The sequence below is a fragment of the Netta rufina genome (assembly GCF_964035555.1).
Source record: "Netta rufina genome assembly, chromosome: 5".
In the NCBI taxonomy this organism is placed as follows: Eukaryota; Metazoa; Chordata; class Aves; order Anseriformes; family Anatidae; genus Netta; species Netta rufina.
Window position 1 is genome coordinate 52,480,424 of NC_140128.1, and position 21,323 is coordinate 52,501,746.

The 21,323-nt window shown below is 37.4% G+C and overlaps 1 protein-coding gene across 2 annotated transcripts in view; it reads right to left on the bottom strand.

Annotated features, from left to right (window-relative positions):
* Nucleotides 1-2,019: 2,019 nt before the first annotated feature.
* SETD3 (SET domain containing 3, actin N3(tau)-histidine methyltransferase) overlaps nt 2,020-21,323 on the bottom strand; it is a 56,501-nt gene continuing 37,197 nt past the window's right edge. For both annotated transcript variants that reach the window (XM_084288554.1, XM_084288555.1), the window contains 7 exons: nt 16,388-16,446; nt 14,476-14,590; nt 9,930-10,004; nt 6,489-6,655; nt 5,785-5,870; nt 3,975-4,135; nt 2,020-3,358 (listed from right to left, as the gene is read on the bottom strand). In XM_084288554.1, coding sequence (XP_084144680.1) covers nt 2,915-3,358; nt 3,975-4,135; nt 5,785-5,870; nt 6,489-6,655; nt 9,930-10,004; nt 14,476-14,590; nt 16,388-16,446 — 1,107 coding nt within the window. In that variant the 3' untranslated portion in view covers nt 2,020-2,914. The remainder of the gene's footprint in view (nt 3,359-3,974; nt 4,136-5,784; nt 5,871-6,488; nt 6,656-9,929; nt 10,005-14,475; nt 14,591-16,387; nt 16,447-21,323) is intronic.

The window sequence follows — 21,323 nt, forward strand, 5'->3', positions numbered from 1 at the left end:
TAGCCAAGATCCTAAATCAACCTACCTCCACAGCCAAGAGGCTTTCAGCTCGTGTACTCATGACAGCACTTGGTCTGTGGTTACATTTATATACTTCACAAGCAGTTACTCAGTGAAGGCTGTTGCTCTATTTCATGCATTTTGTGACTTCAGCAGCAGGGCTCTAAGGATACAGTCCTACAGGGTACAGCCTGAGAAGCTGTAGGTTGTTAGGGAAACAGTTCATCAGTAGGTAGGCTCATGTAAAATTCAAAAGGCTTTTTTTTTTCCTGTTTTGTTTTTGGAGAACAGTCCGAGAAATCCAAGTGATGTGATGTCTTTCTTGCATGAGCACTTCATATAGATAGCTAAACAGAAGCAAGATTTGGCATTTAGCCTGGGATTAGTGTGAACAGCCTCTTAACCAAACATTATGAAGAAAGTTAACTTTAAAATGCTTTGAAAGGTCTGTTTTCATGACAGATGGTAATAAGGGCTCATCAGTGCCAATTTTTTTCATTTCCACCTCAGTTTTCAAAAAGCTTAAGTTTTAGGTTAGTGCTTCTGAGAAATCATTACATGCATAGAGGAAAAATGCAAATTACAAAATTAGATTACTCACTATTTTTATTGTGTGCAACATTTTGCTAAATAACACTAACATACGAAGAGTAAGAATTCGACTCTGTGCTTAATAGACCAGTTTCTCTCTTTCTGCTTAGTAGAATCTTTTTTTTTTTTTTGGTCAGATATTTCTCCTTTAACCTTCATCTGTGCACCTGCACAGATATTTCTCTCCCCACACCCAGAAACATACAGCAGTCAGCAGCAGGTAGAGATTGTTTGTATAATACACTCACTAGGGAAGACATCGTAGAACTATATTTTATTCAAGAAAACCCACACATTCTGTCCTGTGGTGACCACAGGCTTTGCTAAGCCATAGATATCAGCAAATAAAGGAACAAAATACAGTGTATCAGATTCAATCAAAGCATGTAAATTCTGGATTACAGTTATTTTCAGGGAAGGCTAAATTCAGGATTTCATCATAGTATCTACTACAATGTTGTGCAATGTAGCTGGCAGAAATAGAATATTGGTCCTAATAAAAACTGAAAAGTAACGACTTCTGTATGACATTTAAACTGTCAAGACAACAATTCATAACATTCTACCAAAGGCAGCATATAGTTACAAAAATACTGGTCCAGCATCTTGTTAGTGGTGAAGCAATATCCAAGGTGCAATGGCAACATGCCATTCTGTGAAATATTTTTTAAAAAACTATTTTTTCTATTTTCCCCAGACTGATCCTAGCTGAACACCAAAACTGCTATGACAACCTGAAAGTCACTACTTATGTGCATTGCACCAAAAACATATGCAAAAACACATATTCCAAGTTGCAGTATAAAAGAAGCAAAATCTAATAAAATTATGAATATGCCAGAAGACGTTCTACTGCAACTGATCTTGGATGAACAGGTTGCAACATTTGCTGAACTTTCAACAGTTGTCCAAGCTTGTCCATTCTTTCCATTATCTTGAGTTTAAGGACACAAAAGGTAAAAGACCATGTCCTTAATATTGAGAAAGAAATAAATCACTTGATATACCTCTCCATTCACTCACAAAATAAAAATACTCCACCCTCCACTCCTCCCAGTACCCAGGTAATTTCGAAGTCAAGCCTTGGAATTATCCTGGTTCTGATATTGCACTGTGGTAGGATTGTACTGTTTTCGTCTAGAAGTTAAAACATAGTATGAGGGTGACCAAAATTGCTGGAGACAGTAGACCTGATTAAGTTGTGGAGGTATCGAGTAATGTGCATCAGAGACACAATCTAAATGGCAAAGCACACTGCAGACTTGGCTTTGGTTTGGACTCGGGCCAAAAATACATTAGCCTACCTGCCATTTCCTTCAAGAAAACAGTGTCAATTAGTATCTTAAGCAAAAGATTGAGTAAGATTGGGTAACCACGTCACATTCAATGTTATGTCCAACACAGAAATGAAGGAATAGCAGACAGGAATATTAATCATATTTTCCTTTTAATAATGGTTTAGTCAAAAGTGGAGCTTTGAAAATCCCTAGCTAACTGTGAAAACCTGAAGAAGCTGGGAAGCAACCTCACTTTGAACAGTACAGTTTAAAGCTGTGGCTTGGCCTATCTGCTTTCAAACTCTCCAGTAGCACTTGCCAACCTTGTAAATAAAAGGTACCGCCTGGAAATAAAAAAAGTCAGCCTTTAAAAGTTGGTGAATGTTGTATTGAAGCAGCCTAGCTCTGACTGAAGAAGAAAGATGAGATATTCTTATACAGTAAACAAAAGAGACAAAGAAAACTGAAATCTTCAGAGATCACAAAGTGTATACAATTTGGATTCTTGTCAACATTTATAACTACCAATCATAAGGTTGCCACCTTACCTTTTTCTGGACTGGCATACCTGATTTTAAACAGGCTTTCCTCCAGTCTCCCAAGTTTCTGATCCTCTTATCCAGTTTTCTGCTGTACTGCTCTCCCACCTTCATGCTCAATACCGAGTCAGTCCTGCCTTCTGCTTTTCTTGGCAGGAGGCAGAGCAAGCTTTTAATTTCGGTAGTCAGAGTGACAGAACAACAAAAGCACAGCAGATAGAAGAGCTTAATTCTTCCCCAGGAAGAAAATACATTTGGTTCAATAAAGGGCTGCAAAATCTTCCAAAGGCACCTCTTTCCCCAGTTTTTGCCTGAAAGCAAGATGGCAATCTTAATTGAAAAGGGATGCTAAATCTTTTAAATAACTTAAAAATTCATTTTTATATAAAGCAGCAAAAACATTTTTCTCTGCAGAAAGAGAAATGTTAACAAAGAAACACACCAACATAAATGCACTGTTCATAAACTTCAGCTAATTTAATTTCACAAGAAAGTCATATTTTAGGACTATTCTTTAACCTCATCAGTACTTTCTGAAGAAGATTCTTTGGCATCTTCAGTCTCTCTGTGGCTTTCCTCTTTATTTAGATTTTCACTTTCTGATTTGGTCCCATTAAATAGAGAGTTTTCACCATTTACAAACCCATTCTCTGTGACTTCCGCATCCATAGCTTCATCAATCTTTAAGTCCCCTTGATCTTCCACATCATCTAGGTTTCTCAAGACAATGGGGAGTCTAGAGTCTGCCACAGTGTTCTCCAACAAGGCAATGTTGCTCTCTTCATATTTAGGAAGCGGAGCTCCATCTGCCATTTGTTTGGTATAGTACTCTCGGCTAGCAGCTGCACTCTTTACTGCTTTCTCCAAGATCTCTTTTTCACCTAAGCGCAGTTTGATAGCCATTATCGCATGTGAAGTAAGGTCATGGGTCTCCAAAAAGGACTTATCATCCTGGTAGAAAAGAAAAGGCAAGTTTTTATTACTAACAACCAACAAAACAACAAATCCCTTAGTTTTCCTCTCTATGCTTTAACAGTAAGTGACAGTAGCTTCTTCAAGCTGATCCAAACAGACATATACAAATGAGGGGGCCTGCGTGGAGTCCCAGTGAACTTTATCACAAATCCATACAGAAGCCAAACGTTTCTCCACATAGGTCAGCCTGCATAACAAGTCAGGAGACTTCACAAACATACAAAACATAGGTTCACTTAAAATATGCTTATAGTAGTAGCATGCTTCTTTGCAGTTTGGAGAATACTACTAACAGACAAGTTGAAACTGATTCCACATTTTACTTGCAGAGAAAAAGCAAGTAGCCTTTATTTGGAGAATCAAAGAAAAAATACATTAACAAAATTACATTAACAAAATTTTCTTTTTTGCAATCTTATTTGATTTTCCTTAGATAATGCAAATATGTTTCTACACTTTAAAAAGTGCAAAATGAATTATGTACTACTGTTCAGATGAAAGTTTGTAAAGAGGAGATGGGGACAAAGTATCTTTTCTTACAATCATAATAAAGCATTTCAGACATTTAAATTATATATAATAATAATTTTACCTCCACAGTTGTTTTATAGGTTTTCAAAAGAAGGGATGCTCTGGCTTCTAGGAATGTCCAAAGTTTAACTTCATTGTCCCAGCTAATGGGAAACTCAGAGTTTCCCAGAGTGAAGATTTTATCAATGGCATGCTCACCTATCAAATGTTCCTTCAGCTCTTCTGCAATAAGCATAAAACCAATCTGTTAAAAACAATCTTATCATTCACTTTGATGGTTGACAAATTGCAGAAAGATTTATTTTCAATAGTATAGCTTTGAGCAGCTAAGGAAAACAAATTTCCTCAAACAAGAACTATCAAATATGCTGATTAATTCTAGGACTCTCCTCACACAGGCAATTAGAAGTCTTGAGGTAAGCAGAAAAAGGACCCTCTCCTCCACTCTGAAATAAGATCTGTGTTTTAGCTTCTTATACAGAATGTCACTCTGTGACACTGAGATGGGATGTTTTGTATAATAACCAATAAATAAAACAAACAGGAGTAACAAATAAGAGTTCAGTGAACATTTTGTTAATAAAAGTAACAGTGCAGAGAAAGTACACAAACAGTAATGAAGTTATTTTTTCCTAACATTTTGGTAATCTGTTTCAGTAGCAGAAGCTACCTATAGCTGGTCAAAAGGCATCCATCAAAAAACGTCATATGGAGTAGAAAATGCTTAATCAGCTCCGTGAATTACAAATTTTATTAATTTTTTTAATTATCCAATTTCACTCCTGCAAAACAGCTATCGCAAACCTCAAGTAAAATGCATCACAAACAGCAGAATTTTGAATGAAGCCTGCCGTATAGATTACTATGTATTTAAATTTCCACTTGCTTACACGAGGACTAACAAGTCAGTAAATTTCTGCTAACGGTATAACTGCACGGAGTTTCCCAATAATCTTATTACTTTTATTATACAGCATTTAAAACATATGAATAAGCACAATCATATCTGAGAAATGCAGTTAAGATGTCCACCAGCTGTATTTTCTCCTCCATGAGGAAATTCACCTTCATCACCACCTTAACCCTTTCATCAAGATCTTAAAGTTTCTTTACTTGAATTTCTTAGTATGATCTAAAAGATGGACACCAGGATGCAGTGAAATCACAACACTCAAGAAGGTAAGTCTGTTTGTCTTTTAAATAAAAGATAGCGAAGAGACCACACACAGAAAACTTAACTCCTTCAATATTCCTGCTGGTGTTAAAATCCATATCATCTGCACAGCATCCCTACCTGCAAGAGAATTCCCTCACTGCCATGAAATTATTCCCATAAATCTCACTAATGTAAGAAAAACATTATAAAGACTACTTGTAAATACATAAATTGAATTCAGATTATAAATTTCCAAAATATTTTAAATACTCAGCTTTGAAATCTCTTCTGTATTTCTCGTACAATACAGAATATTCCAATTCCGTATCTGAATTATCCTGGTAGTAAAGGCTAATCTGCTATGATCTTAAGTGTGTAATAACACCGTAGATCTCATATGACCTTCTTTCATGAACCATTTCTAAAACAAAAGTCACTCGTTCACAACAGCCTAGGAGATTAAATAAGAATTGGATCACCTGTTCAGGAGTTCTAAAAAGGACTATGTTACTAAAATACTCCTTTATATCACATGGCCAAAGATTGGGTTTCTCACTAGCTTATAGACCTGTTTGCAATCTAAATTCCAACATATTTCCCATCTGAATTTCTAGCTTAATGTTTTATATTAATGTTTACTACTTTCCTGCATAATAAAAAACAAAAAAACAAAGCCACAAAACATGAATTGGATTATCTTTATCAAATATCTTACCTTCACTCATACAAAACACCCTAAGGAAAGCCAGAAGCTGGGCAGAGATTGGAGGCTCAGTGGAGTGCAAGGCAAAAACACTAGAACTAACAGAAGAAACAAGCAAACAAGAAGAGTAAATGCAAGTTCTATTGTCATACCTTTGAACTTATTTCAAAAGACCTTAAAGAATACAACAAATGAAGTGTTACAAAAGCAACTAGTTTAAACTGAATAAACGTTTTTCTAACCTGTATCTGGAAAGAACAATTATCTCTACAATTTTACACTTACAATGATTTTTATACGGCTTTCATAATAAATTCATGAAAATGCAATGTTTCACGTCTGCTGCTCCTAACAGTACCCTCTGGACTGAAAAGACTAAAGGAAAATGCTGTGGTTCACATACTGAGCATCGTAGTATGTCTGCAAGGGATAGGAAAGAAAGAAAAACCACAGATTGCTTCAAATTAATCCTTGCTCTGTTTTTGTTCAAGTAGTTATTAAAGCAAAGACTTTTTCCCCTTATATATGGTCCAAATTTGATGATAATATAGCTCAGAACTTCTGTAAATATTATTACAATAACTTTAATTCATTATACAAACAGGATAAATATTAGACCTAAGAAAACTAACACAGAACAGCTTTATATATGCTCTACTGGACACTATATACATTATAAATGTTTTTTAAAAAACATTGCATTGTGTTTTACTTACGTTGGGATACCAGCACGAGCTAAGACCTCTGCCTTCATAGCATACAGCCTGTCACTTTTACTCACGCCAAGCTTTATTTTCACTCTGTCATGTGAATTATTATCAAAGAAAAAACCACTGTGGATCACAAATTCAGCGTTTGACCGAGTGCCATAAAAAATGTAAATCTAGAAGGATGAAAAGAGAAGTGAAGGAACAGGAAAAAAAAAGCTTAAGATCAGCTCACAAATCTGACATAATTTGAAAGTTATTTCCTGAAAGAGTTACTTTTCAGAGTACAAGGTATACTTGATTATATAAAGAAATGTGCTTTGTTTTCTGGTATTGGTTCAAATGCTGTACAGAGTGGCAATAAACTTTAGAGGCAGATGCAAACATAGCCATGTAACAGAGAGAAAGGAGAGAAAAGGTTCTCATGCCATACATAAAACAGAAATGCTTTTTTTTTTTTTCCTCCATCACAGTCTCATAAAAGACCTGTATTTGGAAGTAAGCTTTCAATGATGTTACACCTCTAAAGGCCAAAAGCATTTTGAGACAAGGAAGACCCATTAAAAGAACTGGTGTTTCTGGGGACATTTTTTCCTCCCCATATGCTCACACAACAGAGTAATGAATGGAACAACTTTTATTTGGTTTTAATGTTACCAATACATATGGATATTTCAAACTATACCATACAGAGACCTGATCTGTGTTCAGCCAATATTTATTTTTGTGCTTTAATTCATATACAAAGATAAGTTTCCAAATGTAACCTATAAAAAGTGTTTAACCAAAAGCGAATAAAAAGCAGGTAGCTCTGAATAGCAGAAGCAGAATCTCATTTCTTACAGGTGCTTTTGTATCTGATTAACTTTGGTGCTTAAAAAGGGCAAAATTCAATTAAGTTTTCCTTTTGTTACCTGTGGTGAAGATATCCCCAACTGGGATACATTTCCTATGCCTAGTAACCAGTTTTCTTGAAACACCTATAGATAGTTAATAATCTTTGATTGCAACCACAATGATAATTTTTTTTTAAATAAATTTTACAGCTATTGGTGTAGACAAAGTGCACATCCACAGCCTTACAGGCTCACATAGTTTTTCACTCAGAGCTAGGCTGTTCCATTATGCACATGGAACAAGTGGTCTGAGTAGTAAGTTTTCTTCTGCATCGAGGGGATGTTTTTGCCCATGGTTTGATAACGGAAATGTCAAACAGAAAGGAAAGTTCAACATTTAAAGAACTCCCTACTTAACACTTTAGGATTCAGCAATTGGATACCTGAAAAGTTTCCACTCCTGGCTAGCTGACAGAGGAAAAGGATGATGTTCTCTTCAGGGTTCAACAACACTAGTGATGCCATTTGCTTTCTTAGTTTTCAATTTTAGATTAGAAGTCTTTGCCCTAAGCACTAAATGCTTAAACGTTGTATTTAATTATAGTAAACATTATACAGTAACGCTCAGATAATGAATGAGTGACCTGCCTACGTATGTTAAGGTAGGGGCTAAGTCAGGTTAGCAAGGCCCTTCCACAAAATGCATAGGAAAACCAGGGGAGATGAAATGCCAGTGCAAATCTCCATTAGATTACAGGAAATGTTGCACGATCAGAAGAAACACTAGCTCAATTAGTTCAGGAGTCCAGTTTAAAACTACTGTGTTCTATCTCACATTAAACTGTCGTATGTATATCAGACAGTATTCTCTTACAAAGGAAAGCAAATTAGGCCATATGAGAATGAATTAGGCTCATTAGGCTGAATTCAAGGCCAGCATTTGATAGATTCTGTGGACTTCTGTCTTCTTTTTAGCAGTAAAAGCAGAGATAGTTCACTTTTCCTACTGAAATTGTAAGTAATATCTTCATAGTACATTAAAAGACTAAACCATTATATAATTAGCACACCTTAACAATGTTAATAACAGTTAAAGTTGGCACAGAAAATTAAAAAAAAAAAAGATAAATAGCAAAGTAAAATCACTAAACCAAAAATGAAAATAGAGGAAGCCTCTATAATTGAAATGAAGAGTGCAGCCAGAACAGCTATACAACACATCTATTGCCAGCTGTGGAAAATTATAAATTGGATCACTACTAAAAAAAACGTGGACCCCTTTTAACTCAACATACTGGTATCGGAAAAAAAAAAAAAAAAAACACAAAAAAAACAGAAAATATTTGACTACCATAACAAATTCTAAGAGCCACACAAAAAATAGACAATCACTATGAACCACAGCATAGCAATGAGGATAAATATACCTCTGGAAAGCAATACTTAAAAAAAAATCAGATAGATCTTTCTTCAAAAAGATGGTAGCAATACATAAGAAAAATGAAAACCAGAAGATTATGAAGCATAAGACTGGCAAAATAATACATTAAAGGTAGTACCTCAGAGACTCCACAGGAAAACATTTTAGGATGTTTCAGAGAAAGAGTCTTTTTTTCGACCATGTTGACTGCCATTGCAGAAGCAGTAGGAAAAACAGAGTGCAGCAACACTGACAGTTTATGCTGGCTGCTGACACAGCACAGAAAAACTATCAGAGTTCCTGCAGTCCTGGAAGCACTACCTTCAGCACATCTCTTGACAGATTTAGCTTTAACATTCAGTACTTGTTTCTTAGCAGTTCTAAACAGAATACTGGAATCCGGATTGTTCCAAGTATCTTGTGAGACCCTCTCTTGGTCCTTTTTCTTTTTTTTTTTTTTTTTTTTTTTTTTAAAGGATAGAAGTGTGTGTTCATGCATAGATGCAAGGGAGGGACTATATTTTTTTTCCCTTTCTCATTTTCACTAAGCATGGTAATGGCAACATAAGTAAAATGACTGACAAGTATACTGCATCTAACCTCTTCTTAAATAAAGGCTAACAAGAAATGTAAAACAACTAAATTTTCAGACAGACTCTACAATCTGTTAATGCAGAGAAAGTGATGTCTAAAAGTATGTTTATCTTTGGTCCTTTGGATATGAGCCTTTTATTAATCTTAGCTAGAACACCAAACTCAATGTCTGTGTATATGCATTTAGCAGTGAATAAATATTTCAAGTAGTTCTCTAAAATATAAGGATTCAATAACCTCTTAAAATCAGAGTCTGCTCGGTGACAGAAAATATTTTATTTTGAAAACCATGCACTTATTTAGTTTGGCAGTATTTTCACATGGAATTAGCCAATCATAATAAGATTCAAATGTAGCAGGACTTAATCCACACCAGTCTTCTATTACAGTTTTGCAGGAAGTTACCAAGTGTCCTTTTTTATGCAATTCCTAGTAGCAGATTAGCAAAACTGTTACAGCGAATCAAAGTTTTTTGAGATTAGCTATCTACCATGTAAGTATTGGTACACGCTACCTTTATCAAAGTATCCCTCACTTTACAACACATTTCAGCACAGAATTTCATTAAGGAACTATTATGCAGATAACTGTTCACACTACCTGTTCTCCAGCCTTGAAATCTTGAAGCGCGACACATTCACATCGGTCATCTTCTAAATTGTAGCCTGTAGTGATCTATCCAAGCAAAGAGCAACAAAAGCACCTTTAGCATTTTTAAAACATCTCCCCTGGCACTGATAAAACCTTGTCCTATTGGAAATATATATTGACAATAGCAAATGCACACATTTCTTTCTCTACCCAATATAATACAGATGGTAATAAATGCTTTATGATTCCTGAGCAAACCCTTTTTAAAATTCTCTGCATTAAAGACGTTTAAGGGAAGAAATAACTTACCCAAAGCAAATGGAAGGCTCTGATGAAAGTACCTTCCATAGACAGTCCCATGTTAAAACCAGAAGCTTGTTATAAAGTTCTTGAGCTTTCAGGCACTCCCGTAAGGGACCACAGGAGCAAGGTACTTACAGTTATATATTCTGTGTTTTATCCTACAACTACCAGCACATTTTTGATCCCTCAATGAAAATGGATTAGATAACTGTGGATCTTTAGGGGGTACAATTTTCAGAGAATTATAGTTTATTTGCAAATGACCCCTTTATCTGAAGGGGATACTGTTAAGATGCTAAAAGGACTTCTTTTTAGATGGTAGTAGGCAGTGGAAGAGGACAAATTTTCTTAAACCTGTACTTCTCCAAAACCTGAGTGTTTACACCAAAGTAAGCCTATCCTAAAAACGTAATACTTTTTAATTTTACTTTTTACTGATTATTATTATCAAAGATGTAGACACAGATGCAACCACAGGATGGAATGTCAGCTGCTGCACAATCAGAAAACAACTTTTATGGTAGGTATTCTGGATTTAGCCTTTACAGAGCTAGCTTACTGAAAAATATGCTGTGTCTGGGGAAAACCTAGAAGAAGCCAAAGATTCTCCCTCAGCCTTTCTAAATGAAAACATACTTGTTCGTAAGCTGACTTACATTTGATTTTAGCTATAATTCCCATTCTTGGATGTAGTTTACCCAAAGATAGAACTCGGTGGGTTATTTTGAGAGCCCAGCTGATGGTTTACATATTAATAGTTTTACGCTGCTTACATAATCAAAGATGCATTCATAAGCCAAAACAATGCTTTCAAAGTGACCACACGGAACTCATCTCAGATGCAGCAAATCCAAAATGGCAGCCACAAGCTAGGGCGGCCTGGCCCTGCGGGACACTTGCACAACTGCACTACACGCAGATGCCACCACTTAAGACCTATTAAAAGGATTTGTGGTATGTTGAGATCAGAAGAGAACATTAGAGTCGTGCAATATGGTCTCAGCAAAAGACAGACTGTAACATTTCAACACAAATTCCTGCACATTCGTTATGCTGGACTGAACAATTCCTAATTAAGACCCATCGTTCAGGAGGTTATCCAACTTCGACCTGCAGGTTGCAACTGCTAGAGGATTTGCCCTCAAAACGTACCTTCCAAGTTCAAAAGCAATCACCTTCTCAAAGACTGCAACTTACATTCAAAGAAAAGGAAACTTGACAGCACTTGACCTGTCCTGAATTTTTCTTAGTGTAAAGTCAATGAAATACTTTTGAACATAAGAACTTCCTTCCAGTCTCTTGAAATAACTGTGTAGAAGGAGAATTTCAAGGGTTGGAAGAATTACAGTATGTTAAAAGAAGAATTTGGTCAGTTTAAGCATGCTTCACTAGACTACCACTAGTTTTGGGGGGACTTATTTAACTTTTGTATCTTTTGGATGTGTTTTTTGTTTTAAAAACCACTTCTAAAAGGCTTTTCTATAAAGCTTAATGTCATGCCAGACTTATATTTCTTTCTTTTAATAGCAGTCATGTAAGAGAATTAACAGGGTGTTTACGTCTCTTCCCACATGATAGCTGACAAATTACATCCCTTCAGTTTTATTTCTGAGGCAGACCAATACATGAATTGCAAGTTGTGTATAAAGCATGCAGTACTCCTCTTGGTCAGTGATTACGGATGGACCCAGCCCAATAGGCAGAGTGCAGCTTATTTAAAGCTCTGGCAGAACTGGTAATCAACCTCTGACTGTCAAAATACAATCCCACTGAAGAATAACAATGAGAAATGCATGAAGACAACCATTTTGATATAGTTCTTAGAGGTAGGTTGATCTAATTAATACTGTCAGAAGGAAGAAAAAGCTGGATGGACCTGGCTCCAGTTAAAACCCAAAGAGCATTTTATTATCTAGCTTGGGCAAAGGGGCCCTGTGGAATACAGCAAGAAGAGGAATATGTAGTAGCTGATTGACTCAGGAAACATTTCTGTACATTTGGAAACGACTAGACAGTGGCACATCAACACCATCTCACATTTCTTACTTTTATAAAATGGAAAACTGTTTACTTCATGTATTTTGAAGGGATGTGCTGCGATTAGCGCAGAACCCACCTTCATCCCACTGTGTAACAATGCTACTTAATAATATAAACTACAATACAGACAGTTACCTTAGCAGATTTTTCCCCGAATTTCTCATAATACAATGAAATTAACACACAACAAAAAGGCTTGATAACGGACTGAGAAAAGCTGCTAATGTTGCAGTTGTCTATCTTTCCTAAGCCTACAGACATTTCAAAGTAGCTTGAGTAGAAATATGAAACAAATGAGTAAAGTTTTTATATACATACAAATCATTTAAGCTTCCTTCCTCTCCCCACCTCCCCTCCTTTAGGATACACTTAAGCATAAAAAATTGCTTAGAGCCCTGATATACTACTGCACTAGCAGGTTTGGCTCCAGAGGCTGGCTCCATATCAAACCCATTGTTAAAGAGCATAATAAAAATAAAAATTACTTTATCAATTTAAATAGAAGTTTGAATGATTAAAACAACTTAACTAGCTGCTCTTTTAATATGGGCTACTTAATTTTTTCCCCCTCACAGAACCTTAATTCTCTTCCTCTTTCCCTTTAATCCCAACTTTGAAGGCATTCATTAAGAGTTGTCTAATAAATACAGGCAAGTCTCTGCAAAAGCATCAGAAAGAGAAGCCCAGCAGGAAAAGGGTACAGGAAGTACTGATGCTTGCAGCTAAGACATACTAGAGATACATATATTTCTGAATTATAAGCAATTTTCTTTGTATCAGAGACTCTTGTACAAGTTTTGTTAAGAAATCAAAGCTGAGATTGCAAAATAAATAGTAAAAAGCAAGAATCAGCATTAAAGAACAACATACAAAGGGAAAAAATAAACCAAACATGCGACTTTGTAACCTAGCTACTGCTATTGGTACAGTCATGGTAACAATAAATTAGCTAAGTGTAAAGAGAAAAACAACTTGTTTTATGTTTTGTTCATTTAAAGTAAGTTTTCCTATACTAACAATACTAACATGTGCTGTTGTCACAGAATGGATTGGGTTGGAAGGAACCTTTAAAGGCCATTCAGTTCCAACCCCCTGCCATGGGCAGGGACACCTCCCACCAGACCTGGCTGCCCAAAGCCCTGTCCATCCAGCCTGGCCTTAAAAACTTCCAGGGATGGGGCATTCACAGCTTCTCTGGGCAACCTATGCCAGTGCCTCACCACCTTATGAGTAAAGAATTTCTTCTGAATATCTAATCTAAATCTACCCTTTTCAGTTGGGCTAACACTCAGGTCAACTGTCCCACAAAAGGAGCAGATTACTTGAAATAGTATAGCCACATTCTCTGTTTACAGTAAGCGATATTATCTACTGGAAATACAATTTGAGGCTATAAATTTTGAAGCAGACGTGACACTGCCTAAATAACACTGAAAAACCATTCTCTTGCAGGTTTTTATTTCCTCACTTCAACGTTAACTAGCCTGTTAATGAAATCAAGACCTCATCCTCTGAACTAGCTCACTTAAGACAAAACGTCAGCAGGTCTGACTTTCTATATACATATGTCACCTTTTAAATGTTTAATATGCCCTAAAGTAGTATTTTTGCATTTTGTTTCTTTGATGTAGTAACAGATGTACTGTTTTTGTTGAACTAGGCTTTGTTCTTGTCATTGCTGTCTCCATAACAAGGCTCTTTGGGCATGCTTAGAAGAGCAGGCAGTATTTCTTAGTTGCAAATTTCTAACCACTTTCCCTAGTGGTAGCTACAAGAGGAAACCTCCATCATTGTCTGCTTTCATATTCTCAGTACAGATCTACCTTGTATTGTGAATCTTTGTCAGACCCGTCAGAAACAAAACTTCAAGTCAGAAAAATGGAAATATTCAAGCTTGTCTGGAAAAAAAGTATCATGTAGCTGAAAACTTTTAAAGGTCCATTATATGCACACAACACACAACTGTATGCAAGTATGCAATCACTTCTAAAGTTTTGTTTAGATGAAGAAGATTCTCACTGAAAAGCTACCATAAGACATTTAAGAAACTGACAAAGCTTTCTTTCAGCTATTAGTCTTCTAGGGCCATTCAGGAAGATGAAATAACTGTATTAAGAAGTGCAATGAAAAGTGTTATTAAACTGTTTGCTGCTGGTTGAACGGCTTAATACTTAAGCCATAAGCCTTTCAGCAACACTGAAGAAAACCTTACCAGTCCATTAGTATGATTACACATGTCCCATAGAGGTATTAGTGCCAATGTAACTCTGGAACCATCTTCTGTTGGAATCTGGTTCTGCCGTGTCATAACAGAAGAAACTGCCCATCTAGAAAAATTAAAAACAATAAAAACATTAGGTGGTCGATGCTGAAACATCAATATATGATTGCCTGCAAACCAGTCTGAAGCAGTCATTTACACCAGGAGTTTCCAAACTTAGTTTTCTTACACAACACAACGACTTAAAACAGCAAGAGGTAACATGGGATAAATCAGCAGCTCCAGGGATTCCAAGACATGAACACAGACCCTGAATTTCCAAATCAGGATTGTGATCCCACGCCTCTTCTGCACTTTTTGCAACAGAATCGTATCTTCACACCTCCCAGACCTCAACCAGGACCCCCTCCCATGTCACCTTGCACTTCCTCAACCTTTTTCTGCACACATACCTCTCACCACATATCCCAGACCTGGGGTCAGCTATTTCTGCAGGCTTCAGAGTTCACAGCTACTGCGCAGCAGCAGTAGATCTTATCTATGTGCAGGCTCTTGCAAGAGCCAGGTGGCATTTTCCTTCTGGCTCTCTAAAGAGCTCACACACTACCTGAACTGCAAGGCACTGTCATCTAGTGATGCAGGCATATTTTGGTAAGTGCTTCTCTTCAGTGCAGGAGCTTAGTTCAGTATCTGTAAATTTTCTACTCATCAGAATAAATAAATGGAAAAAAAAACATTCAGATACCCAGGTTAAAATAATAATTAAAAAGAGATGATTTAGTACTGACATAATTCAAAACCTTTCTAAGGCAGGTTAAGAAAATGAAATGCCAGGTACTTATTCAACTACAGGAATCCTCAGAAAAGCTTAATATTTCAATACTTTCTATACATTCCCGAATTTCCAATTTTATTTCGCTTCAGACAAAAATATTAAATGCGAGAAAGAAGAAATCTTAAAATTATTTTTTTCTTCTGGTTCTGTTCCTTTTTTCAAAAAGCACAATAAATATATGTAGTACGGCCAGAACGTAGTGAAATTTTTAACTCCCCAGACTCCACTGCTAGCAAGTATTTAGTATATAGAATTAGACTTTCAGAAAGATTTTTCCAGAAGGACTCCAGATTGCTTAGAAAGATACTGTCAACTTGAAGTTTACTTATCTTTTTTTTTTTAAATCATGTTAAAATTGTGGATAGTTCTGATATACAAACACCACTTGAAACATAACAGCAGCATAGTTCAGTATCTGGAAAATTTCAGTCAATTTCACATGCAAGTTGGCATGTTCCTCTGTGACCCTGGTAAGTGAAGTAGGCATGCTCTGGAAAACTCAGTTTCTTAGATTTACCCAGAAGCCTCTAATACATCATGAACGCTTTTTATTTGTGCTATTTTAAACATTTAACAGAATTAAAGCTCTTACTATCTTAATTATTCTTATTTTTATCTTAATTATGTCACCCCCACAGCATCTCCAAGTGACACTCATGCTTCACATGCACAGCTTAAGCTCTCCAGTTCAACAGACACCGTAAATATTAGTTTCCACTACATGTTGGTAAAGCTTCTTAAAAAATAAACTTATAAAAAAATCCCCAACCCCAAAAAACAAACCTCCTGCAACATGGACTGATTTTCTTAAAAAACAACAAATTACCGTAATCATCTCAGACTGTGTGTGCCAGTTGGCTAAATTAGCTGCTCATAATGACTATTCCTTTGTAACTATTAAAATCTGCATATTTATTTCACTTTCTTCTTCATTAAGTATATTAGTATCAAATCCTACATTTAACATTTCAATAACAATAGGGTTTTCCCACCAATGAAGCATTTCCAAGGCCCCACAATCCACTAAAAAAAAAAAAAAAAAAAAAAGGAATTAAGAGACAGACCAACCTGTAGTCATCGTAAGTGAAAGAATCCTTTAAGGGCAGTTTGCTGGCATTGGGATGGGTCTGGGAAATGCAAGTTTCAGAAAAGGTGAAAAGAGGAAGAAAACAGAAATCAGAAATCAGTCAGCAGAATTTCATTATTTAGCTGCCTAACAGATCCTAACAAGAGCCAAATGAAGCAGGAGGCGTCCAGCCGCGCTACAGAGGGATCATCATGCTATTATGCTCTCATACATCACTGTCAACTTAATTTGTTGTGCCCAGCAGCCGCCATAAATCTGTTTCTTCATATTTCAAGACTGGAACCCACAGACATCGTACAAAAATAAAAAATTTAAGGTGGACTGAGCATGCAAAGGTAAACCAAAACACAGCTCTTGGTGAAAGGGCAAGAGAAAGAAATCAGACAGAAAGCACACATTTAGGTTTCACCAACTCTAACAATGTCCCCTGTGTTAGGATCTTGGGAAGGTGTTTCACAAATGCAATAAAAAAATGACAAAATTTGCATTTCTTCCCCTATGCCTTTAAACGCTTTATGCAGTACAAGTTGCGCTACACCTCAGAAATCAAACATTAAAAAATTTGAATAGCTTTAGTGAGAAACAGATGAGATCAGATTAGAACAGATTACCTGCATCAACCCATCTACACGCACTCCGCTCTAAAAGTGGAGCAATTGCACTTGAGAAAGCATACTGTAGTTGCCATTAACATGCAAAATACTTAGATTTGAAGAAGGCTTTAAGAAGCTGTAATGCCTGTTACTTTTCTGACAAATTAACTTATCTAAAGTTTCACAGATACAGGTAGCTTTCAGCCCACGCACACACGCTTTAGAATTTTGTCCCAGGTCACAAAATGGCAAACCCTAATCGCATAAATTTTAATCTCCAGGTCCAATTAGGTCTCCCAGACAAATTGAAGTAAATGATCAAACGGCTACTCCAAAAGATACAAATGACTTTTTGCATAGCCCTGTCTCTGACACCCCTAACCAGAAGCTCTGTGTAGCACGGTTTGCTCCGCGCGAGGCATTAGCATCACAAGTGCGCGGTAATTTATCATCTCTCGCTGTAATGTACTTGCTGGCACCGTGCGCAGGACAGTAGGGGATGAGGTAAAAGTGGCTCAAAACCGTAAATCAATTAGGAAACAAAAGCTCGCGCCCAGCGCGCAATTTTAGGCAAATTATATATCACAAAAGGCTGCCAGCGGGGCGGCAGGTCCCAGGTGCCCGCTCTCCCTCCAGCCCCCCGGTTAACCCTGCGGATGAGACCAGCCGCTCGCTCGTTTATTATTATTATTTTTAAAGCCCTTGCGTTTGCCCGAGCCCCGGAGGCGGCGGCAGAAAGCCCCCGGGCTCGGGGCCTGCCCGGGAAGGTGCCGCGGCCCCGCGGCCGGCCACAAGCGGCGGCCCCGTTGGGCTCGGGCCGGCAGCGCGGGCTGCCCCTGCCCCCTGCCGGCCGAATGGCGGAACGGCGCCCGGCCGCGGCCCGCTGAGGGGCGGCAAGCCGCGGCGACACAGCCGGCTCTCGGGGGTCGCCGCCGCACTCTGATACTCTTAGCATAACGTATGTGCTGCCATACGCCGAATTTTGGAGGTCTTGGCGTAAAGTTTACGTTTAAAATGAGGGTTTTAAGGAGGTCCCAGGCACGCAAAGGGACCCTCCTCTCTGCCCGCTCCCGCTCTCCTCCCTCTCCCTGAACTTTCAAAGAACAAAATTCTTTCACAAGCAGCGAAAGTACAAAGGCACTAACTACAGACTGACCACAAAGGGCTCAACAGTGCAAAAGTGATTTCTACTTCAAAGCAACCAAACACAAGGCACACGCAGCTCCTGGTCACGCTGCACAGGGAGCACCGGCCAACACGCTCAGCCCTGACTCGGAGCAAATACCGATAGTCATCTCCAAGGCAAAATCGGTATTAGATCTAATTGAATGATTTTTCTGTTCAAGACATCTCACAACTGCATATTGTGCCGAGGTTAATTGCTCACTTGACATAAATAGTCCTTCTGGAATGACCTGACTTGAACACGCAGCCCATGGGCACCCGTTCTGGGTGCCACCAAATGCTTTGCATCCCTCCCCTTTTTTAAGTCCATGAAACTCAGGGACTGCCCATATATTGGGACAGTCCAGACATAATTCATAAAAAAACACTAGTAAATTATGATCAGGGATAAAATCAATGGTCTTATAATAAAAAACACAAGCCATAATAAAATCCTGGCATACATAATTACCATATTTATAGCATGCTGTGGTACAATATACTAGCAGCTATTTAAAAGTTAAGATGCTCTAAGATCAGCATATTTGATCACGTTAGATTTCTGACTTGGACTATGTTAGTACATAACTTAAAAACCCTATAGATTACAAGAATCTGAAGACACACAAAAAAGAACAATATTCTGATTAAAAAATTGATTTAGTATGCAGCTTCTCTTTATAGTCCCTTGGTAAAAATGAAATCTCCCTAACAAACACTTAATAAAACCTGTCAATATATCTAGAAAGAAAAATGACACAAATGCATTAAGTATTAAATACCCTTGAAAAAAGTCACATATTCCATGAATTTTTGATGTACTATCTTGACATTAATGTAAAACCTTGATATTTATAATTGACAGATATTTAATAAAGTATAGAAGATGTCTGCTGCATAGCATGCAAATTGCTCAGGCTGATCAAAAAAGATATAGATGTATTTAAACTAAACAAACACTTAATACATAAAAAATATTAGATCTAGCTTTTAGAGGTTTACATGGCTGGATCTCTACATATTATCTATGAAACGTGACATTATCCACTACATGAACCCTAATTTTAACTTACTACGGCTGTATGAAGTAGTTCAGAAAGTTGGGAGGGGAAAAGCTTTAAATAAAAAATGGGAACATGAAAATGTGAATATATTCATTTAGATGCAGGTCCTGACATTCTACTGAAAGAGTTATTATAAAGAACAAATACCATCTATTTAGTTACCCTTTCTGTGAAAATATTGTCAGAGCTGGCAATCAGGGTGATGACCACTGCAAAAACAAATAGTAGCATGCTGAATTTCATTTTCCTCCTGATGCTGCTATTCCTAAAAAAAATAAAAAAATAAAAAAAATTGCTTCTTCCCTTTCAGCATTCCAAGCTTTCTTTGAGACATTTGGAGGATATCTCAAAATAACCAGAAATATTAAAAAGTAACAGTGATTGCTGCCAGATTGTCTGCAGCCACTGTGGAAAGAGACAGACTGTTATTCTAGTCACCTAAAACACTATCAGACTAGAAGCCAGTTACGCAGTATGGCAACCGGATAAAGGGAGGAAAAAAAATCCCCAACAACAAGAAAAAAGACTTTTAAATATTTTCCTTTCTGGGAAGCAGTGATATCCAAGGGCCCACATCTCATGTTCAGTGTCATGAAAGAAACTGCAACTCCTGATGCCCTCAGAGACGCCTTCACGCTAATTATTTCTTCACCATGTTTTTGGATAAACTTTACAAGATTAATGATTCTCAAATCTCAACCTAGGTGCTAGGTCACTCCTCCACTTTTGAGAAGACTTATTTTTATTTGGACAGGATGAAGGATTCGATGTGGAAAGGGTGGGTGCCTTTCAAGCTGAGAAGCTATCACTTCTGCTATGCAGCTTACGAGGGCATTAGCCTCCTGTACAAGAATGAGCAGACCATTAGAGGCTACTACTCCTTACTCCATTCAGTCATGAAATGCCAGAGCTCATTTATCAGAGCTCCTACCCTCAACAAAGGCACTTCCATTAAAACAAGCTTAATATCTGCTTGTTTACTGAGTGATGCAAAGTACAAGTCCTATTACTGTAACATGCAATAAAATTTCTGGGTAAAAGTTAGAGTTTACGTAGTGTTAAATTTGTGTTCATACGTACAATACTAGATGTGCTGGGAAGAACGTATTTTGGTGTGACGTCATGTTGGACAGCATACTTCTTTGTACTATTATTACCATTGTATCCCCCAAGTAAGAAAAAAATGAATTGCTGGATGTGATCAAAGGTAGTGTTTTGGTTTTTTGTTTGTTTTTGAAAAGACATCTCTAAATTGAGGTAAGCTGGCTATCTGAGTCACCTGCTACTCCACTGTAATATGTAACTAAAAAAAGTCCTTGCTTAAACCACTTTGCGTCCCATTTTTCTGCTTTCTAACTCAACGCTATACACATGCCTCAGGTTGTGACAGACCCATTTGTTGGTTTAGCGTGTTTGTAGACGCAGAGATGGCTGGATTTCTGTGAAGAATATTTCAAGTACTCACAAGTCCAAGGAAAAGTAGTGGGCAATCTCCACATCAATATTACTAAATCAGATTTCAATATTCTCAAAAACCTCTTGTGTACCGCTGAAGTAGAGAGAGCTCCATTTCTATCTTGGGAAAGCATCATACCAAGTGTTGGGATTATATTGAGGCCATCACTCCCCACCTCTGCAACCCCAACCCCCAAAACACTAAGGGTACTTGAAACAAATTTAAAGCCAAAACCAGCTTAAGCTTCCACCTTGTTAACTTCCATTCCTTTGAACATGAAGCCCAAGGGTTTGTTCCTTTTGACCAAACAATTTTTTTCCTCCCCCTCTTTGCAGCTTCCCCCCTCTTTCCAATGTACTCATTAACATGGGGAGATTTCGTTATGAGTCTTGTTGGATGCTACTTGATGGTTTCAGGCCAATGTGTAGGTGTATGAAAACACAAACACACCGCACACACACTTTCAAGGCCAGAAGCAGGAAGATCTGTCAGCGTTTGCTGATAACTGTCCCTTTCCTAGCTCTTGAAATCCTTTGAAGCAGCAGCCTTGAAGAGAAACTCCTCTCTGTGGAGCCGCTGAGGCTTTAACTGCCCTAAAGCGAAGTAAAATAAAGAATTCAGAATGGAGGATCCTAGTGAT